At 35.6% G+C, this 18,074-nt stretch overlaps 1 protein-coding gene across 2 annotated transcripts in view; it reads left to right on the plus strand.

Moving 5' to 3' along the window:
• Nucleotides 1-18,074, plus strand: part of STXBP5L (syntaxin binding protein 5L) — a 208,653-nt gene that overhangs the window by 61,308 nt on the left and 129,271 nt on the right. For both annotated transcript variants that reach the window (XM_059819981.1, XM_059819988.1), the window contains exons 3-4: nt 12,974-13,055; nt 15,132-15,232. In XM_059819981.1, the coding sequence (XP_059675964.1) occupies nt 12,974-13,055; nt 15,132-15,232 (183 nt within the window). The remainder of the gene's footprint in view (nt 1-12,973; nt 13,056-15,131; nt 15,233-18,074) is intronic.

The raw sequence follows: 18,074 nt of genomic DNA on the forward strand, positions 1-18,074 counted from the left end.
AATCGAAATCAAGCCACAAGAAAAATGGGACACTATGCTATATAGCAAAGGTCTGGTTTAGGAATTAACCTCTTTTATGTGTATAGAGCTGAACTCACTGGCAAACCTGAATCTAGAAAAGAATGTTTCACTGTGGGGTACAACAGCAGAGGACTTTTTGTGAGGTTTTCATGTTCTTGTGGAAAAATGAGTATAGAAATTGAACGTACATATCCTACATAATCATTGCTTAACTTGCAGGAAAGTAGCTGTTGTAGACACCTACCAGTTTCAATTTCTGATGCCTGTCTTTGGCAGAGAGGAGTGGGAAGACCCAGTAAGAATAGATGTTTGCCATTAAACATGGTCCGATTGACATCATCCCTTTCAGAGGCATTTCTTCTCTTTCCATTTACTTGCTCATCAGTTCAGTTTTTCAGGCTACAAATTAATGTTATGATGTAAAATATGTAAACTATGTAACTTTATCCAAGCTATGAGCTTACATTTTTATCATGTATTAGGATGTGAGTAAATCTCATCTTTAAGAGAGATCCATCAGCAAAATTGGACAAGAAACCCTCCAAGCATTGTCAGTAGCTGTGAATACATCTCATCAATGCTTGTTCTAATACATCAGTATTCTCAGAAGACCTTCTTGTACAGCTCCTGCTTTACCTGTACAGATACTGGCATTTCCTTGTGCAAACCTAAATTCTGAATCTGTTTACCTACTCTTTGAAGATTCCAAGTCCTTCCAAAGTATAAAAATCACAACTTGAGAAGTCTGTGTTGAAGAGAACTCAGGGTTTTATTTTTGTTTAGGGTTTTTATTTTATTCTTTCTTTTCCTTTTTTGTCTGGAGTATGTCAGAAAGTAAACTTTTTGTTCCACTGCCAGTCCTTAATTTTTCAAATACTTTTTGCATTACAAAATTTTGACTGTCCAATGCTGAGTCAGTGACTTTCTGGTAGGAATGATCTCATTTTTCTGCCTCTTGCAAGCACTGATCAGCTATATCCTTCTTCCCTTGCTATCTTCATATTTCCACCCCACCCCCACCCACCCCCCTTTTAAACATTTCTCTCTATCCCAGTGTGTTTGTGTGTGTAGGCGTGCGCTTGTCTTTTCTGGTCTGATTAAGTTTTTTGAGCTGATTTAGCAAATATATTGTGGTCCTGTCCCACAAAGGCTTCTCTAATAAATATATATTCCTTTGGAAAGTTGATACTTGAACTTTAAGTATTGGAAATCTGCTCATTTTTGTAAGTTAAGCCACAGGGCAGGGACGACAACTGAAAGTGGGCAGTTCAATTTCCAAATTCAGAATCACCCCAATGTTATCCTAGACAGGCATCCTACGCAATGTGATGCTTATGTGCATTGAACTGAAATGGAGGTAAATATCTCTCTTCCCCTAGACTTTGCTCTACATCAACCTTTTGTATTTATATTTTTTATCTACCTTTAAATTAATCTAGATGCTAGCTTTTGTGCTGAATTTGAAACAACAGTGCTAGGAGAAAGAAAACATATTTTTTCCCATTGATATTAGTAAATTTGCATTAGTGAAAAAGCAAATCAGGCATGTAGAGGTGCAGAAACAGTGTCTGTGCAGAGGTGTTCTTCATATTTTAATCTGCTTTTCAAGTCTTGCAGACAATATAGGATTAAAGAAACGTGATTTTTGTGATTATTGTTTGTGGGATGGAATAGAATAGATACAGCTTTTATGTTGCTATAAATGTTCAGTAATGTTTGATTTCTGTTTTGACTTCCTGATTTCTGTTTTGACTTTCATGTTAGTGAGAGTCAAAGGCTTTAACTAGTCAGTGGTCACCCTTCCTCATCCTACCTACAGTTTATATACTAAAACTTCAATATGGCTATGTGAGTAATATCTCCAACTTCTGAAAATCAATGTGGGGAGAAGCTCACACAATCGATGTGTGTGGACACTGTCAAGCTGGATTTCTCCCTGTTTTGCTCCAGGTTTCTCTTCTCTTTTGCTCATGCTACATGCATGATAGATTGCTCTTGGGATTCTGTTTAGATTGTAAAAGCTGTCTCTCCCTGGATGAAACCTCGCTTAATAATTAAAATTAATATGGGGACTTCTCCAGTAGGCAGTATGGATGCCCTACACCATGTCTTGCTTCATCTGCCCAGTTTCCCTGCTGGTTTCCTCCCTCACATCACACTGCAGAAACACAAATTAGATGGGCTTAAGGCATTTTTCTCAATGATGTCTTTAGTAAAGACCAGGGCCCTGGTGGTGTTTCATGTTGTGCTGTGCTGGATCTGCGGCTGTTACTGCAGATCTGCTTCCTGAAGTAGATAACAAAATCTGTAGATCTTGCCAAAGATGATCACAATGGTAAAACAGGGCTGGACTGATAGTCATCCAGCCTCAACAGTCTCTGCCGGCTCTCTTCATTCTGTAGAGAGGGATTTAGATTATTGGAAGCCATCACCCCCACTAGCACCATCTCGCTGTCAGTTACCTGGCAGAGCCTCAGCATGAGAGCTATGCTTCAGCTATAGCAGTGTATCATTTCTCTCAAATTCTTCAAAGAATAATCCCTTGGAGGGAGGCAGAGCTCTCGGTCTTTTTAATTTGGATTGCCAAGGAAGTGTAAAAGTAGTTTTGATCCCTTTTGATTCTTGTCCAACAAGATCTAGAATTGAGTTATTCTGAAATAATACCATATTAGTATGGTAAGTTCTGAAACAGTGTCCTGCTTCACAGAAACATGCAGATTTTCAGTAATTGGCATGGAGAAACTGGGATCCTGAGAGATTTCTGCTACATCCTGTTTTATTCCCAGAAGTAGTCAGTCTTGTCTTAAAATGTAAATGCTCTTTGGAAGTTATTCAGTATTCACCAACTATGCTTTCAAACCTTTACTCATGTAAACTAATGTGATTATAAATTTTAATTCAAATAAAACAGAAATAGTTAATATAGCTGGCATCAAAATGAGCACAGTTTGTATAACACAGTCTACATGTGTCTGTTTAAAGTGGCAAAATCATAGTTCATACTCATTTACACCAAAAGGGCTTTCTGAAATACATTTTAACCAGCTGCTCATTACCTGTTTCATGTAAATTGAATGGAAGGGCTGATTAACTGTGGTCCATAGTGTACTTTATTTCAAAATCTGATATAATCATTATGAAGCTCAGGAGGATTATAAGAGTGATGACATGGAGATAACATTTAACCTGTATCTTGCACTAGAAAAAAAGTAAGGTCTCTTCCATGTAATTTGTTGCTGAAAACTTTTCTTGAAAAAACAGGAGTTTTACAATAATAGAAGACAAAACTATCTAAGGTTGACTGATACTTGGAATGCCTTTTAACATAGACACGTTTATGGTATCATTTATATTGAACTACACCTAAGAAACAAACCCCACCAGATAGTTCACTGAAATTTTGTCAAACTCTAAATTAAATTTTCTTCAATTAAATTCTTAACTTTTTCAAATTTTATTTATTCGAACTTGAAGAGTTTCATTGCCAGTTTTTAACTTCTATTGATAGCATATGAGTTCCTGTGTGTTTTACACATCTATCCTTGCTTAACAAAGTAAATTCTAGATTAACATCTTTCTTTATTAAGTGTCAAAAATAAGTATATTGATTCGCAAAATTGTTGAATATTATTATAGCTTAACTGAAACTTATAGAAATGTCATTTGTCTGTTTTTCTGAGGCAGGAATGAAATTACTGCCTAATTTAACATATTGAACCTCCTTTTAATAAGTTTTTGAATGTGAAGTATTTTCTGTGTTGTACCAGAGACCTCTTGGCATCATCCAATACTAAACAGATGATAATAGAGCTGATGCAGCTGATGAATTTGAGGAATTGCTCATAAACTGACTAACAAGCTGTGAGCAGTTTCCTGTTAAATAACAAAATTATTTAATACTTTAGACAGCACTGCTCTGCCTAAAAAGAATGTGGTGTATGACCTCAGCATCTGTATTATCTTGTAGTTGGACAAACACTGAAATGTCTGAATGAAAGTCTTTTTAAAGTATTTCTTTTGGCATATTGATGTTATAGAGCACATTCCTTGGAACAATGGAAATGTTCAAACAATCAAGCGAATGAAGCTCTAAACCACTTGCCACTTACAAAGCCTGAGTCAAGATCAGGTACTGTCTTTCTCAATGCATTAGTACTTGTGTATTAGTGCAATTTTTTTCTGACTAAAGTGCCCTTGCATAATATATCTCTCTAAGGATATACATAATTATACTTGGATCTCTCAGTTAAGTAAAAGTGTTCTGTGCTGTTAGGCATGGAAATTTTCTGACATATTATTGAATAAGACTGAAAATGTATCATCACAGGGTGTCATCATACAGTCTACTTCTACTTCAGTGCTTCAGGGTTATATTTGCAAGGTATACCTTGCTGCTTATTCCAGTATAATCAGAAAATGTAACAATGATGATTTAATTTGATTTATAAAGTTCAGTTCTTGCGGTAAATATGTGAATCAGAATACAATCTCTACTAACGAACTGTTATTGGACAATCACCTCACTTTCATAACCGATTAACTGTCTCGATAGGTAGTGGTCTGGAGATTTTCAGGGACTAAATTACTTAAAATTGATTCTGGGATTTTTATTTTATTTTAGCAGGTTGATTTACTAGGCTTTGCATGTAATTGTGAATTTAACTTTGAAAGAAGACAGGTTGATTATAGAAAGCATTTATTTTGTGCATAAAGGACTTCCTTTTGAATGCCTCGATGTTAAGATGTTCATAATTTTTTGGAGAAGTATGGAATTATCTCACCTTTCTAGTAGAAATTTTTCATTCTTTGTTTCAGTTCTGTGTTGATTTGTTGATAAGCCTAAGCAAAGTAGGTTTGGAGGTATCTTAGCACCTGATAAGAGTAAAATCCAGGACATTCTTATTGCAGGACTGAGCACAAAATGGCCCATGTTAAATAGTCCTACATGTGGTCCTGATTGCTTCTGCTTTGACCAAATTGGGAGTAAGACAATAGTGTGCACAGCAAAGCTCATCTTAAAATTCTATGACTACTCATGAAACACAGAACTATAATTGTGTGGGACTCATTGCTGTGAAGTACCTGACATGAAGAATTAGCCAAAAGTAATCAGGGCAACTGTTAATTATTCTAATACCACTGAACAAAGAAGTTTTTCTTTGCCCTATCTATATTAGTCAAAATAGATAGTGAAACATTTTCAGATAAGAAGGGAACATTATTTAATCATCTGTTCTCATCTCCTACAGACTACAGAATTGGCCACAGGACCTTCATTGCCTTATTCCTAGTCCAGTGGTTGGGTCTGAAAGTAGCATTTGGGAAAACATGCAGTCTTGTTTTAAAGATTTCCAGTAATGGCTAATTGCTGTCTCTGCTTAGAAGAGAAAGTGCAATGCGTATTCTCAAGCTCTGTCATGACATGGATGAAGGATTAATATATTATTTTAGTTATATAACTCTGCCATAGCAGCTACAGGAGGAATGAATATTTGGGAAAATGTCTTTTTATTATTAGATACATTTAGTTTGACAAGTCTTTTGACCTTTTTTAAAAAGACTTATTATGTCATCACTTTTCATTCTATCTTCTGTTGTCACCAGTTGTTCTTCAGAACTGGCAGCTATGAAGAAAATCAGCACCTTGTGATCACTGTTACAAATTGCTAAAAATTCAACGACCCCTTAACGAAATCTGTGTGTAGGAAAACATGAGAAGTCTTAAGTTTTGGTCTTATGTAGATTTTATGTACATAGTCTTCCATTTTTTTGCTTGAAGAGCACAAACAAAACTTCCTAAAACCTTCTCTAAACCCGTAATCAACAAATTTGGTGGTAGACTGTACAAGGAGGGATAACACAAATACTAACAACATTCGCACTTGACTTTTAAATGCAGTGGGGTTTAGTACAAAATCATTGCAGATGGTTGCATTGGTTGTCAGTAACTGCACATGTGCTAACCTGCATGTGTTACGTGTGTTCTGGGTGTACAGATGTACATGGAGCAAATACTGTGTTAAATATTTCTGTCTGAAGGCTGAGAAAAAAATAAATTAAAAATTACTGAGTTAAAGCTACCTGTATGATTTCTTCTGTAAGAGAGAGTATGTTAGACTACCATCTGTGCCCAGTGCATACAGATGGCTAGCAAATGGTATAATTTGCATAGTCCTCTTAAAAGGCAGTAAATTGAATAAAATGCAGTTGTGTTATCAATTTTTTTATCTATATCTCTATATGTTGTTGTGCAGGCTCTTGGTTATGTTAAAGTGACTTTCTGGCTTTAGGATGTTCCAAAATACACAGTACTCTCATTCATGGCTCAGTTTAGTTTTCCATAACCTCCAGTATACATTGGGACAAGAGTATTACTCTTTCCCAGCTTATTCTCTCTGTAGCTCTTTACCAGATGTGTTTGTAAACAAGCTTTACAGATATGCTCCTCCTTCTATTCCCATATTTGTCATGCCTTCGACTAAACTTTTGTCTGCATTTCTAAATTTCTCTGAAACAACAGCTCCTGTGAATATAATCAATACACTTTTCACTCACTCCTACATATTTCAGTTTTCACTCTCTGTTGTCTTTCTTGTTTTTATCTGTATGTGTCAGTGAGCTTGCTGAGGTTTAGGACTACCTAAAAAAAAAAGAGGAAGCCCACTGTAAATGCAGACTCTTAATGTTGTTTGTTAGTACTGCAAGAAGTACAGCAAGTGGCTGCGTGGCAATGTGGAGCTTTTATAGACTAGTAACTAAATGGCTCCTTTTTTGGAGGTGAATTTAGAGCTAGGTGGTTTCTTTTAATTATTATATACATGTATTTGCATACACAAATGGAAATTGAAAACTATTGATATTCCACAAATGGAATATAAAATTATTCACCTACATGTTATTTGCGAAACATTGGTAGAGTCATTACATCTGAGTATCTGCTTTTCGCAATTTGCCATTTCAGGTTTAGGGTTGATTGAGTTCAATCACATGGTGATTGTATTTGTATTCCATTTCTGGAACAGATGATTCTCAAAATGACAAAGATCTTGGAAGGCAGTCTTACAAAGAGATGAAAATATATAGCCCTGTGAGTGTTGGTAATGCTTGTGGAATCTGTAGATATTTTGGGAAATAAAAGCTTCTAAATTCATAGGAATGAAAAAATTGTGAATAGTGTTGATGTGAATTTGCATTTGACTTGAATAAATGGCCATATTTTTCATAGCATTCATTCAGCTATCCAACTGTATTCTATATAAATATAGACTTGCCATTAAATACAAGCTATCTATAGGTGCTTTAATCTGGCAGAAATCAAGTTGCTGAAAGCAAGTTTTTCAGCCTGTATATATCATAATGGGTACTTAACTGTTCCTGAGATTGACTCTTACATAATTTGCATGCATGAACAGAGAAATCTATGTCAAGAAAAATAAACAAGACAAAGGTCATTACAGACCAAAAGCTCATGCTTATTGGTGCCAAAAAAGTTTGTCTGTATTTATAAAACACATCATGTTTAGTAACCTAAGAGAGCAGCTAAGCGCAGCGGTATTTCAGCTTTTTTCATAGTGGAGGAGAAAAAAAGAAAAGCTCTTTATTTAAACAGCTGAATGAACTCAAGATATAATGAAGCTCATTGTAAACTGAATCCTTCTATCTTTAAAACAAAAAACACTAAGAGTTATTGTTTAATGAAGCAGTGTCCAGTGAATTCACAGCAAATAGAAGACCATAAAGCTGGGATTAGGTTGCATGTCCTTTTCAAGGAATTCGGTGAGCTCAACTACGTGTAGTTAACAGAACTTGGTAGGGGGGGCACTTATTTTTTGCAAGCAATGGAGAGGTCTCAAAAACCATAAACAACATGGTTTCCCAATTTGCTAAGGTAATTAAGAGATGTCACACACACACATATCTTAAAAAGCTATACTGAATTTAAGGAATAAGAAAATGTCATATACGTTTTTACATTGTATTAAAGAAACCATTACCAAGATGGTGTGTGGCTCTGTTTTTGATACTTGAAAGAAATTGAGAACAAATTCTAAAACATGTAGGAAAAAACATAAGGACTATTCAAGAGCTAACAAAACTGCAGTGTGACGTGAGAATAAAGGAGCTCAGGGTTTTTTGGATTTATTTATGCAGAAGATGGGTAAGATACATCTTGATTATAGTTTCAAAGCAGGAAATTTTTGCTAATAGAAAGTTTTTTAATTTAGCATAGAAAGGCATAATGAGATCCAAAGGCTTGAAACTGAAGCTAAATGTATTGATTCTACATATAGCATGACATTCTTGATAATGAGGATAACTAAACAGTGCAGCAATATACTTCAAAAATCATTGATTCTCTGCTGTTTGAAATGTTTAAATGAAGATAAAATATCTCATGGAAAGAGAAAAAACCCTCAGTTTGAAGCCTATTTGAAGTACAAAACCTTGGACGATGGCATTTATTTGTACCAGAATATGCACTCTCCTTAGTAGACAGAAAATTAATATATGTGAGACTTACAGAAATTCCACAAAGGAACTGTAAAACTATGTGTTCCAGGAACTGAAACTAGCTGTGTTCAGAACTGCAAATCTAGGTGATGAAGAGGATGTTTTCATAATTGTTATATTTTGACAAAATCCATCCTGTGACACAGATACAATTGACTAATCTTCTGGGTTTTTTAGTTGGTTAGTGGTGTGGTTGAATCCTTTGACCGTTCTATTACTTAATTATTTAGTTAAATACATTGGTGCTTTTTAAATTGATAAATCACTCAACTCAGTGGAATAGGTCTTCTGCAAGAAAAAGCTGTCCTATATTCAAGTTACACACTAAATCAATTTTACAGTTGGTTTATATAATGGAGTAACACCAGCCCACAAGCATCTGCTCTTAGGGTGCTGCATATTCCTACCCGAACATGTACCAGTCAGTGTAGATCAGATGACAGGACTCCTTCAAGCAGCAATGCTACTTCTGCAGCACCCCCCAGTTCCCAAATGTTTTAAGGAGAGGCTATAAATGGGGGTTGCCCATTTCTATGTGCGTCTTTTATTAAAACGGTGGATGTGAGACCATGGTTTCTGCTTAGTAATTATAACCCCTTATGTCAGTGTTCATTTCTGTACGTAGATTGTTTTTAGTCATGGCAGAAGTTAGCTAAGTAGTCGAAAAAAATTAGAGTTGCTTATTTACATTGCTTGGTGTAATTTTCTTCTACAGAAGAGTTTTGGTTTTGAAAAAGGTGCTGTATTAATTTAACAGTCTTTACTTGACAGGGGATATTTGTTAGCTGCTTGGCATGCCTTGGCAGGAGGTCCTTTATGATACCATGTCTTCAGTTCCTCTGCCTTGCAAGGAGGAACAAATCAGACTGCAGTCCTTGTTATTGCAAAAAGATTTAATTGAAAACACTTGGATCTGACACTACTAAAGAATCACCCATCTTAATGAAGAAAAACATGTCTTACCTCTGGACGTTCTGGTCCTAAGAAGTTAAATACCTGCTGCAGGTAACAGTGGTCTCAAGTCCAGGAGTCAGTTCTAAAGTATCTGCACTTACAGTTCTCAGCAAACACACAAGACATTCAGGTCTTTGGATTCCATTAGTACTAACCTCTGAGAAGAATGAGAGACATCAGATCTGTATGTATCATATATTAAAAATGAGTCATGGAATAAGAAATTTGTGGGATGCTGTGGGAAGTTTGGTCATAGTTTGCTTATGAGAAGCTTTGCCCATTGATACCTCTCCTATGTATGTAATTATTCACTGTCAACTTTGGTTTCTAGTAAAACATATCCACACATGCATGTGCTCTGACATCAGGCGTTCAAGATACAGTGAGTATGGATATGACATGAGACTATCACATAAATACTAATTGATCTTTATACAATTGACCAAAAGGATTTGGAGAGAAAATCTGAATCAGGTTCTAATATTGGGAAATGGAAATTTTCTTCAACTTGTGATGGAATGGCCTGAGACATGAGAGTGTAAATTCTTTGTTAATAATGTATTATGCTGTCATGGAAGACTGCATCTTGGAAGCCGAATTCAAGTACTTAAAATTAGTCAACCAAACAACTGCTTTTTTTTCTCCCCCCCAAAAATAATGATAAGCTTTGGAATAACAGGATGTTGAAATACTCTATGAAAAACTGTTGCATACAGGTGAATATAGAGCAAAATATCCTATTTCACACATACAGATCTTAAAACCAGGATTAAATGTTGTTTTCAGAAGGAACATTTCTCTGTTAGAATGTTACTACTGTCACACATTTGCTGCTTGATGCACATAATTGTGATTCTACTTGTTTCACTCTGGATCCCAACAGACATCCAGACTTAGTTTTTATATAAATTAGGATAATCTGGCATGTCTATGAAGGCCCCTGGGACATCCAACGTTCTGAGAAGAGAGAGAAGATAGTGACTGGCTTTTATCCTTGAAACCCATGACATTTACTTTGAGGTATTCAGATATATCTGTATTTGTCCTCCCTTTCAATACCTTCAGAGATATTCCACTCTCCCTTATAGCAGAGTCGTTATTTACTAAAAAAAACCAAAAGTAAAAGAATAAATTCAGTCCAAAGCCTGTACTATAGCTACTTCTGCTGTATGACCTGGTAGAGTACACTGGTACGAAAAGATTTGATGAGATAAGGTTGTACTCCTCCATGCTTGGCAGCAAGGCACAGAATTTGCAGAAGATGGGCTAAAGTGCCAAGAACACACGCCAAGTCATCATATCTCTTCAGCTCCTTCTGCTGGAAGGACCTCACCACAGCTCCCAGAATGTTTGAAAACCACCATCAGTCAGTGATAATGCTGCTATTTAAGCACCTGTCCTTAGTTCAGGGCAGTTGGCCAGACTGAAGCAGACGGCACAATTTCTCTCTGATTTTAGTAATTTGTGAAGTATTTCAGGATGAACACTTATGCAAATGAATGTGAATTATTGGAGAGTGCTTCATTTGTTTGGGATACACCAAATGAAATAATCTACTTTGTTAGGATGTTTCCTAGAAAACTTACTTAGCATGATACTGATGCTGAAGGGTGACAGCGCTTAATCAGGACAGTACTAGTGTAATTTTCGTTTAAGGACAATCATTAGCTAGTGCCACGTATTTATACTAAATATAAAGCTCAAGTTAAAGGGAAAACACTTACCTGTTAAGACTTCCACTCAGTTTGAAATCCCCAGTGGGTGGGTTGGTTGGTTGGTTTCGGCACTAGTCTTGCTTCCTCTCACCTTAGAACTAGTAGTGGGGAACAATATAAAAAAAGAGTGCCACAGAGCAGTCATTCAAAATAGACCAAAGGATTACCATCAACCCTTAAAATGTATCCTAGACTACCATATATCTTTATTGTCTATTTTAAATAGGTTGTTGATGCACAGTTTTTTATTATTTTATCGGTTATGATTGTATTCAGGACTACAGTTTGGGAACAAGTGGCAAATAGAGTTACTTAGGTTTTTTTCTCTACCTTACTGTCCTATAATGTAGTTATGATATTTTATACAGAGCTTTTCATCTGTAGATACTAGTACACTGAGAGCACTGTCAAAGGAGATACAGTATTCTTTTGTAAAACCCTATCTCCACTTTACAAATAGGGAAATGAAGGCACAGGGAAGAAAAGATACTTTTTTTAACTCTAAGGTTATCAAGTAGACCAGTTGGCAAAGTGAGGAGTAGAGCTCAGGTCTCTCAAGATCAGTGGTCTCCCTTAAACTGATTGTTTAACAATTGGAAAAGTGATTACTTAATACTTGTTTTAACCCTCACATTTGCTAATCTATAGACTTTCCTTCCCTGAGGCCAATTTTGGAATAGTTTACTGCAAGTTTCTTCACCTGTGAAAGGGGAAGTGAAGATCCTGACATTTGCCTGCATTATAGGTGGACAGTTGGCATTTTTGTTCAGGATTTTACAATATGCTAATATGATCATATAGAACAAGTAGATAGGGCTTTATGTTGTAAAATCTTGTTTCTGATCATAATCTTAATGTTTTGATTGCATATGGAGGTGTTTCACCTGCTTCATACAACGTGGTTGTTAATAATATATTTCATATTCCTTTCTTCTTTTGTTTTACCTTTTCTCTTCGCTAATTTTCTGGAACAGCAGTTTCTTGTCAAAGTCTCTGACTCGGATGGGAAAGGTAATTATTTAAGTTAGGGAGATGGCAGTTCAGCATGCAGAGAAAAGACCCAAAAAGAACAGATAGAAAGCTACGTTCATGACGTATCTGGACAAGAAGATATTGCTGCAAAGCAGCGTGTCAAGGTTGATTCCAAGTGAACTAGCTGGGTTGCCAGAAGCGGTGTAACTGTGGTTTCTCTCAGACTGGGGACTGGACTAGAGGATGTAGTTTATAGCTAGACTTGGATAACCCTGCATGGCACTGCATTGTACTTGCGTTGATGAGACAGAGAGTAATAGTTACGCGTGAGCTTTTATGTAAGTGTGAAATCACTCACGCTAAAAAACATTTTCTCAGATTGAAAAAAGAAAGCCTGCTACAGAACTGTGTTACTGACCTTAGACCTAAATTATTAATTTTATAATGTCTTGATAAGTACAAAAATCCAATACATTCATGTGTCATATGAACCAAAAATGTGTAAAAAGAAATTTCAGATGCATCCTGATGAATTTTTGTGTTAATTCGTGTACTTTATTTCACAGGCAAAAAAGCCAGGCAAGAACAAATCACTCACAATTGCACGTGTTTCAGCCTGATGATGTTGGTACTTTAATTAGAATAGTGGAAAGTCAGCATGAATTCTTTTGTTTTACAGAAAGCAAGAAGAATTGAGTTTAATTAAAGGTTAATTAGAGTTTAATTGGTAGTTCTTTTTTTTTCCTCTTTACTTCTGGTGATAACAGGAATGTTAGAATCCTTGACTTTGATGGCAACAGATTGGGCAGGCCTGGTGTTGATTGCTACTGCCAACATGAAAGTGGTGCTGCAGTCCTGCAGCTCCAGTTCCTAATCAATGAGGTAAGGACATATTTACTCAGATTCTTCTGTATAAATTTAGTTGAAAAAGTCAATTCGTGTATTGTAATTGAGTGGTACAACTTTTCACGTTAACAAATTGTGCAAACAAGTAAGTGGCGTATATCCAGAGGACGTTCACTATACAGCCTTTTAGAAGACTATTTATGGGACTGCACGCAGGGAAAAGTATTACCTTCATATAGATCAGTATAAAGTACTGAACAAAAGGCAGTCAATAGATGAATGTGTGCAGGTAGATGTAAAATCCATTAAAATGCTGAATATGCTGCACAGTCCTGTTTAAAATTCAAATTAATGAATGAACTAAATCTTTCTATGGAAAGATATTGATGGTTATTGGCTGAAAGCTCAATAGTTGGCGATATGCTACTACTTGAAGCAAGGAAAAGCAATTGCAGGGGTCATCAATCAAACCAGCATGCTTAGTCTTTGTAAGCGGTTTGTCGAAATCAAGTTTAGACAACATGGAGAAACACTGAGAGATTACAGCTCACTCTGTGCAGAAGATCTCTGGAGATGGCAATAGGCAAGAAGACTTTCTGGAGCATATAAATCTGGGGTTCTTTTCTAGAACCTCATAGTTTGGCCAAATTATAAGCTAGTTGTAGTTCAGTTTTAATTAATTTTCTCCCATGATATAAGGAAACACTTTTGACAGTTTCAAGTCATCTCTCTAAGGATGGAGATCTTACAGCTTCTCAAGGCAAGAGTTTTAGTTTTGTGGTTTTTTAAACCTGGAAAATATTTAATTTTTTTTTTACACCTGTTTGGGGAAAGTACCTGAAACTGAGGAGGGAGAAATGAAACTTTAGAAACAATCAGTCCAGTGGAATTCTTTAGAGGAAGGCAGGTATGAAAACAGGGAGGCCAAGGTTTGAATCAGTGTTCTTTCTTTTCATTAGAATCCCTAATACATAGGATTAATTTGATTTCTGTGGTGGAGTTTCTCTCTGACATTGGTCCAAACTCTTTGGGAGATGAGAATTAAAGCATGGGTAACACTGTATTAGAGAAGTCTCACCTTCATAAATTCCATTTGCATATGTCAACATTGAAAAGAACAGTTGCTAGGATTAGGAAGGAATCCAAGATGCAAAAAGAGAAGTTTATCAATCGGGCATAATGGTATGAAAGACCATGGTATGAACTGATCTTTCAGGTACATCCTCGCTCTTCCTCAAAATAAAGCATTGCCTTCTGTTTGGGCAGTATCTGGTTCCTCTCTGCCTTAGTGATACACAGGGATAGATCCTTTGTACTAGACCTGATCTGAGGTGTAAATGTAGTAAACCACTGCAGCAGCAGTAGAGAGCTTCCTCTGCAGTCCATATTCTCATGGCATCACTGTTCCATGGTGAGGAGAAAGGTAGTAGGAAGGAGGTAGAATAAATTCACTTCAAGCTGTCCAGGCAGATAGAGGTCTGGACCTTGGAAGATGTCCGTTTTTGGGCCACCAGAAGCAGAACCAGTCTTCAGAGTATTTCTGATCTGTGATAAAGTCTCTGTCCTTTTGTCTACATCTCTTAGTTCTTCCAAGGTCCCCTCCCCCTGCTACCTGTCCCTACTTTCTTATCTGCGTCTTCTTTTCACAATTCCAGAATTTCATGTTGTTGATACGACTACTAAACTGTGCTTGGCACTGTCGCTTGTGTGTACATGTGTGTACTAATCCCTTTTTCCTTTAGTTATATCCTTTACGCTCACCTTCTTAATCAATTGTTGTCTGTCCTCCTTTTGGTAATCTCTATGCTTATGTGGAAATAGATGAGAGTTCACATGTATAACCTTGGTACAAAGCTTTAATTTGCCTTTTAAATTGATGGAGTTTTAATTTAACTTTGGCTGATCTTCTACTAATTCAAAATATTTACATTTACCAGATCAATTCAAATTGACTATAATTTATGGTAGAATGTATTTTTTCTGGAAGAAAGCAACCATTTTTCATAAACTATCGTTTTCTACGGGTAGATGATTAACAGTGAGGATCACTTAAGAATATGACAGAATCTGCAGAAAAGTAAAATGTTGTGCCGCATTTTGTGTTTACTCTAGGGTGCTTTGGTCAGTGCAAGTGCAGATGATGCACTTCATTTGTGGAATCTCCGACAGAAGCGACCAGCTATCCTACATTCTCTGAAATTTAACAGAGAAAGGTAAGACTATATGACACAAAAAAATCTCATTTTAAAAAAAAACAAAACCCAAAATCTTACTTTCCAGATTGCTAATAGTGCATACTTATTAGTTTGCCTTTATAAAGGGATATAGTTTTGCCTTGAAATTTTTTCTTCCATTGTTTGAGTCTTGTGTCCACAGAGCAAAAACTTCACTTCCTCTTTCTGCAGCCTTCTGAGAACTAGAAAAAACTTGTCTGCTTTTTGTCAAAATATTTTTCATTTTACCTTCTATTTGCATGAACTAGTGTGAACAGTAGTGTGGTTTTTTTTCTTAAGACCAGACACAAGCACTGTGATCCGTTAGGCTGATCTGTTGTTCAGTACTAGCCAGAGTACCTCAGCTGGCTGTATCAAGGAAATAATTCTTTTCTCTACCTTGGAAGGTAGATAAAACGTAAATATATCTATGATATATTTGGGGTTTTTTTGTATTTATATTGATATAATGTAAATATATATACTGTAAATATAAATGTAAAATACTGGAAATTTAGCAGAACTAAATTGTGAATTTGGGAAACTATGGTAAATGTCAAATGAATCAGAGACTGTTTTACTAAATTTTACTTCATCGGTACCAAATTGTAGAAATCCCTACTGAAAATAGATTACATGAGTGGTTGTAATTTTCAAACTCAAACAGAAGCCGAGCACTTTAATCTGCATTTAGTGACCCAAGTAAAACGTGCTACCATATTGTGGCGCTTGAATGCTACACTTCTATTAATATTAAGAAAAAGTTCCGTGTTTCTATTAAGGAATTAGGTAAATAGTCAGAAGAACAAGGTTCAATGCGTAAATGCAGCAATGAGCGATACAGTTATTCTGTAGTTCATCTTTGGGATGGATCTTCTGAAATTTGAAAACATAAGTATAATACATAGTATTTTGACTGGAAGTTTAAGTGATATTGTAATTCTCTTAATATATACATTCAGTGTTTCTTGAGGTGCAGCAACTTCTTTTAGATATTTATATATTTGCCCGTGCGGTGGTGAGAGATATCAGTACTTTACCAGAGCTATGAAGTAAACAGGCTCATCAAAGCTTTAGCTGCTGCAAATATGAAAATTATTATAGAAACAAACTTTTTCTTTGCTGTTTATTATTCAATACATATCATGTTTGCACTTAAATGTCACCAAGTTGCAAGTTTTGTTGTGGGAAATACTAAGTAGTAATTTAGAAAATATACATCCTAATTCCAAAGAGTTTATAACCTATTGCAAAAGTATATGAAGTGGTTTGGGACTGCATGAGGGAAGATGAAAAAGAAAAGTTATATGTACATTTGCTAGCTGCTTCTGGACAGTAAGTCATCATTTTACATATGTTGAAATATTTGAATCTTGGTATTCTCATCGGGTAGGTACATTATCCACAATTTCTCAGTGATAAAGTTAAATATTGTAGAAGTTATTCCAGTACATCTTGGTCTAGCTCTCCCAGCCAGCAACCTTCCATACAACCTAAGGAATCAATACTAATAAGAATGCAGTGTGCGTTTACCTGTTTGCCTGCCATTTCTCTTCAGAGAGACTAGTGTGACACCTTGGTCAGAATTTTATCACACACATTTGGGCTTTGCTAAGAGCAAAACATTTGTCATCACATTTACCTAAGTTTTCTTTTGCTTCTGACAGCCTAAAATATTGGGCAAAATATTTGGAAGCAAGTTATTTGGAATACCGGAAACCTTTGCATAAAAACAAGTTTTGTGTAATGACATTTTTAAACTGAGGTTTAAAAAGGATCTGAGGATGTAGTTATTTGTAACAAATGCATAGCTAGCTATACTGCCTTTTATCCAAGTCTACTAAGTTGTGAGTAAAAAAAAATATTATTATTAGCTCTTTTATGCATATTTTTACTAAAACTGGTACATTCACTGCTGTTTAAATAATTTTTATTAGCACATCAAAGGTTATGAGGCAAATACTCTGATACACTGCTATATAATATTGTCAAATAAGTAAGTCCAGTTTTAAATTGAAGAAGAGTTTTCAATAAGTATGAAGAAATAACTTTGTAGGCAGTTCTTTTCTTCTCAGGGTTCTCTAGCACTGACCTAAGTTTTTGGGTTTTTGTATTCAAGCACTTGGCTCCAGAATGAAATCTCTTCATTTTTAGTATATTTTCTTTTAAAATACTTATCAATTAATTTCAAATCATCTAACTTTAGATTTTCTAAGCTTGGTTACACGTTTAGTATGTAAAATTCAACATAAGCCTCTTGGGGAAGTAGCAAAAAAGTAAGGCTAAAAACCTCATTAACCCTCTCATTAAATTGGAACATTTCTCTGTATATATGCCTAACAGAGTTAAGTCTAAAAGAGAGCTTCCATTTTTTTTCTAAATATATTTTTTGTGTTAGAGCACAGAAGTTATGAATTACATGATACTCAGAGAAACGACAAATAATGGTTGCCTTAGCTATAAGAAATTTATGGCAAAATGGATGTAAGGGGAATTTGAGAGGCTGATAAGGCAATAATTTATTTTCTTCAAGAAATTCAAAGGTCTGTCTTCCAAAAATTAATGTCTTCTTTACTGTTGGAACAGTTAAGAAAAAAAAATTATTTTCATCCTCTCCTCTCCTCTTGCAGGGAGAGGTTAAGGGGAGACAAGATTCATACTGAGGATAGAAAGATTCTTTCTTTTGTCTTGTTTTGAGTTTGTGACCCAGTGAATGAGCTCGCTTTGATGTTTCTTAAATGGGGAGAAATGCTTGTTGACAGAGAATAGGTTTGAAAATACTGATGCATGTTTTCAGAAAACAGTAAGATATTGAAAAAGGCCATACAGGCAAGTGTTTAGA

This window comes from Gavia stellata, chromosome 1 (genome assembly GCF_030936135.1).
Source record: "Gavia stellata isolate bGavSte3 chromosome 1, bGavSte3.hap2, whole genome shotgun sequence".
Lineage (NCBI taxonomy): Eukaryota > Metazoa > Chordata > Aves > Gaviiformes > Gaviidae > Gavia > Gavia stellata.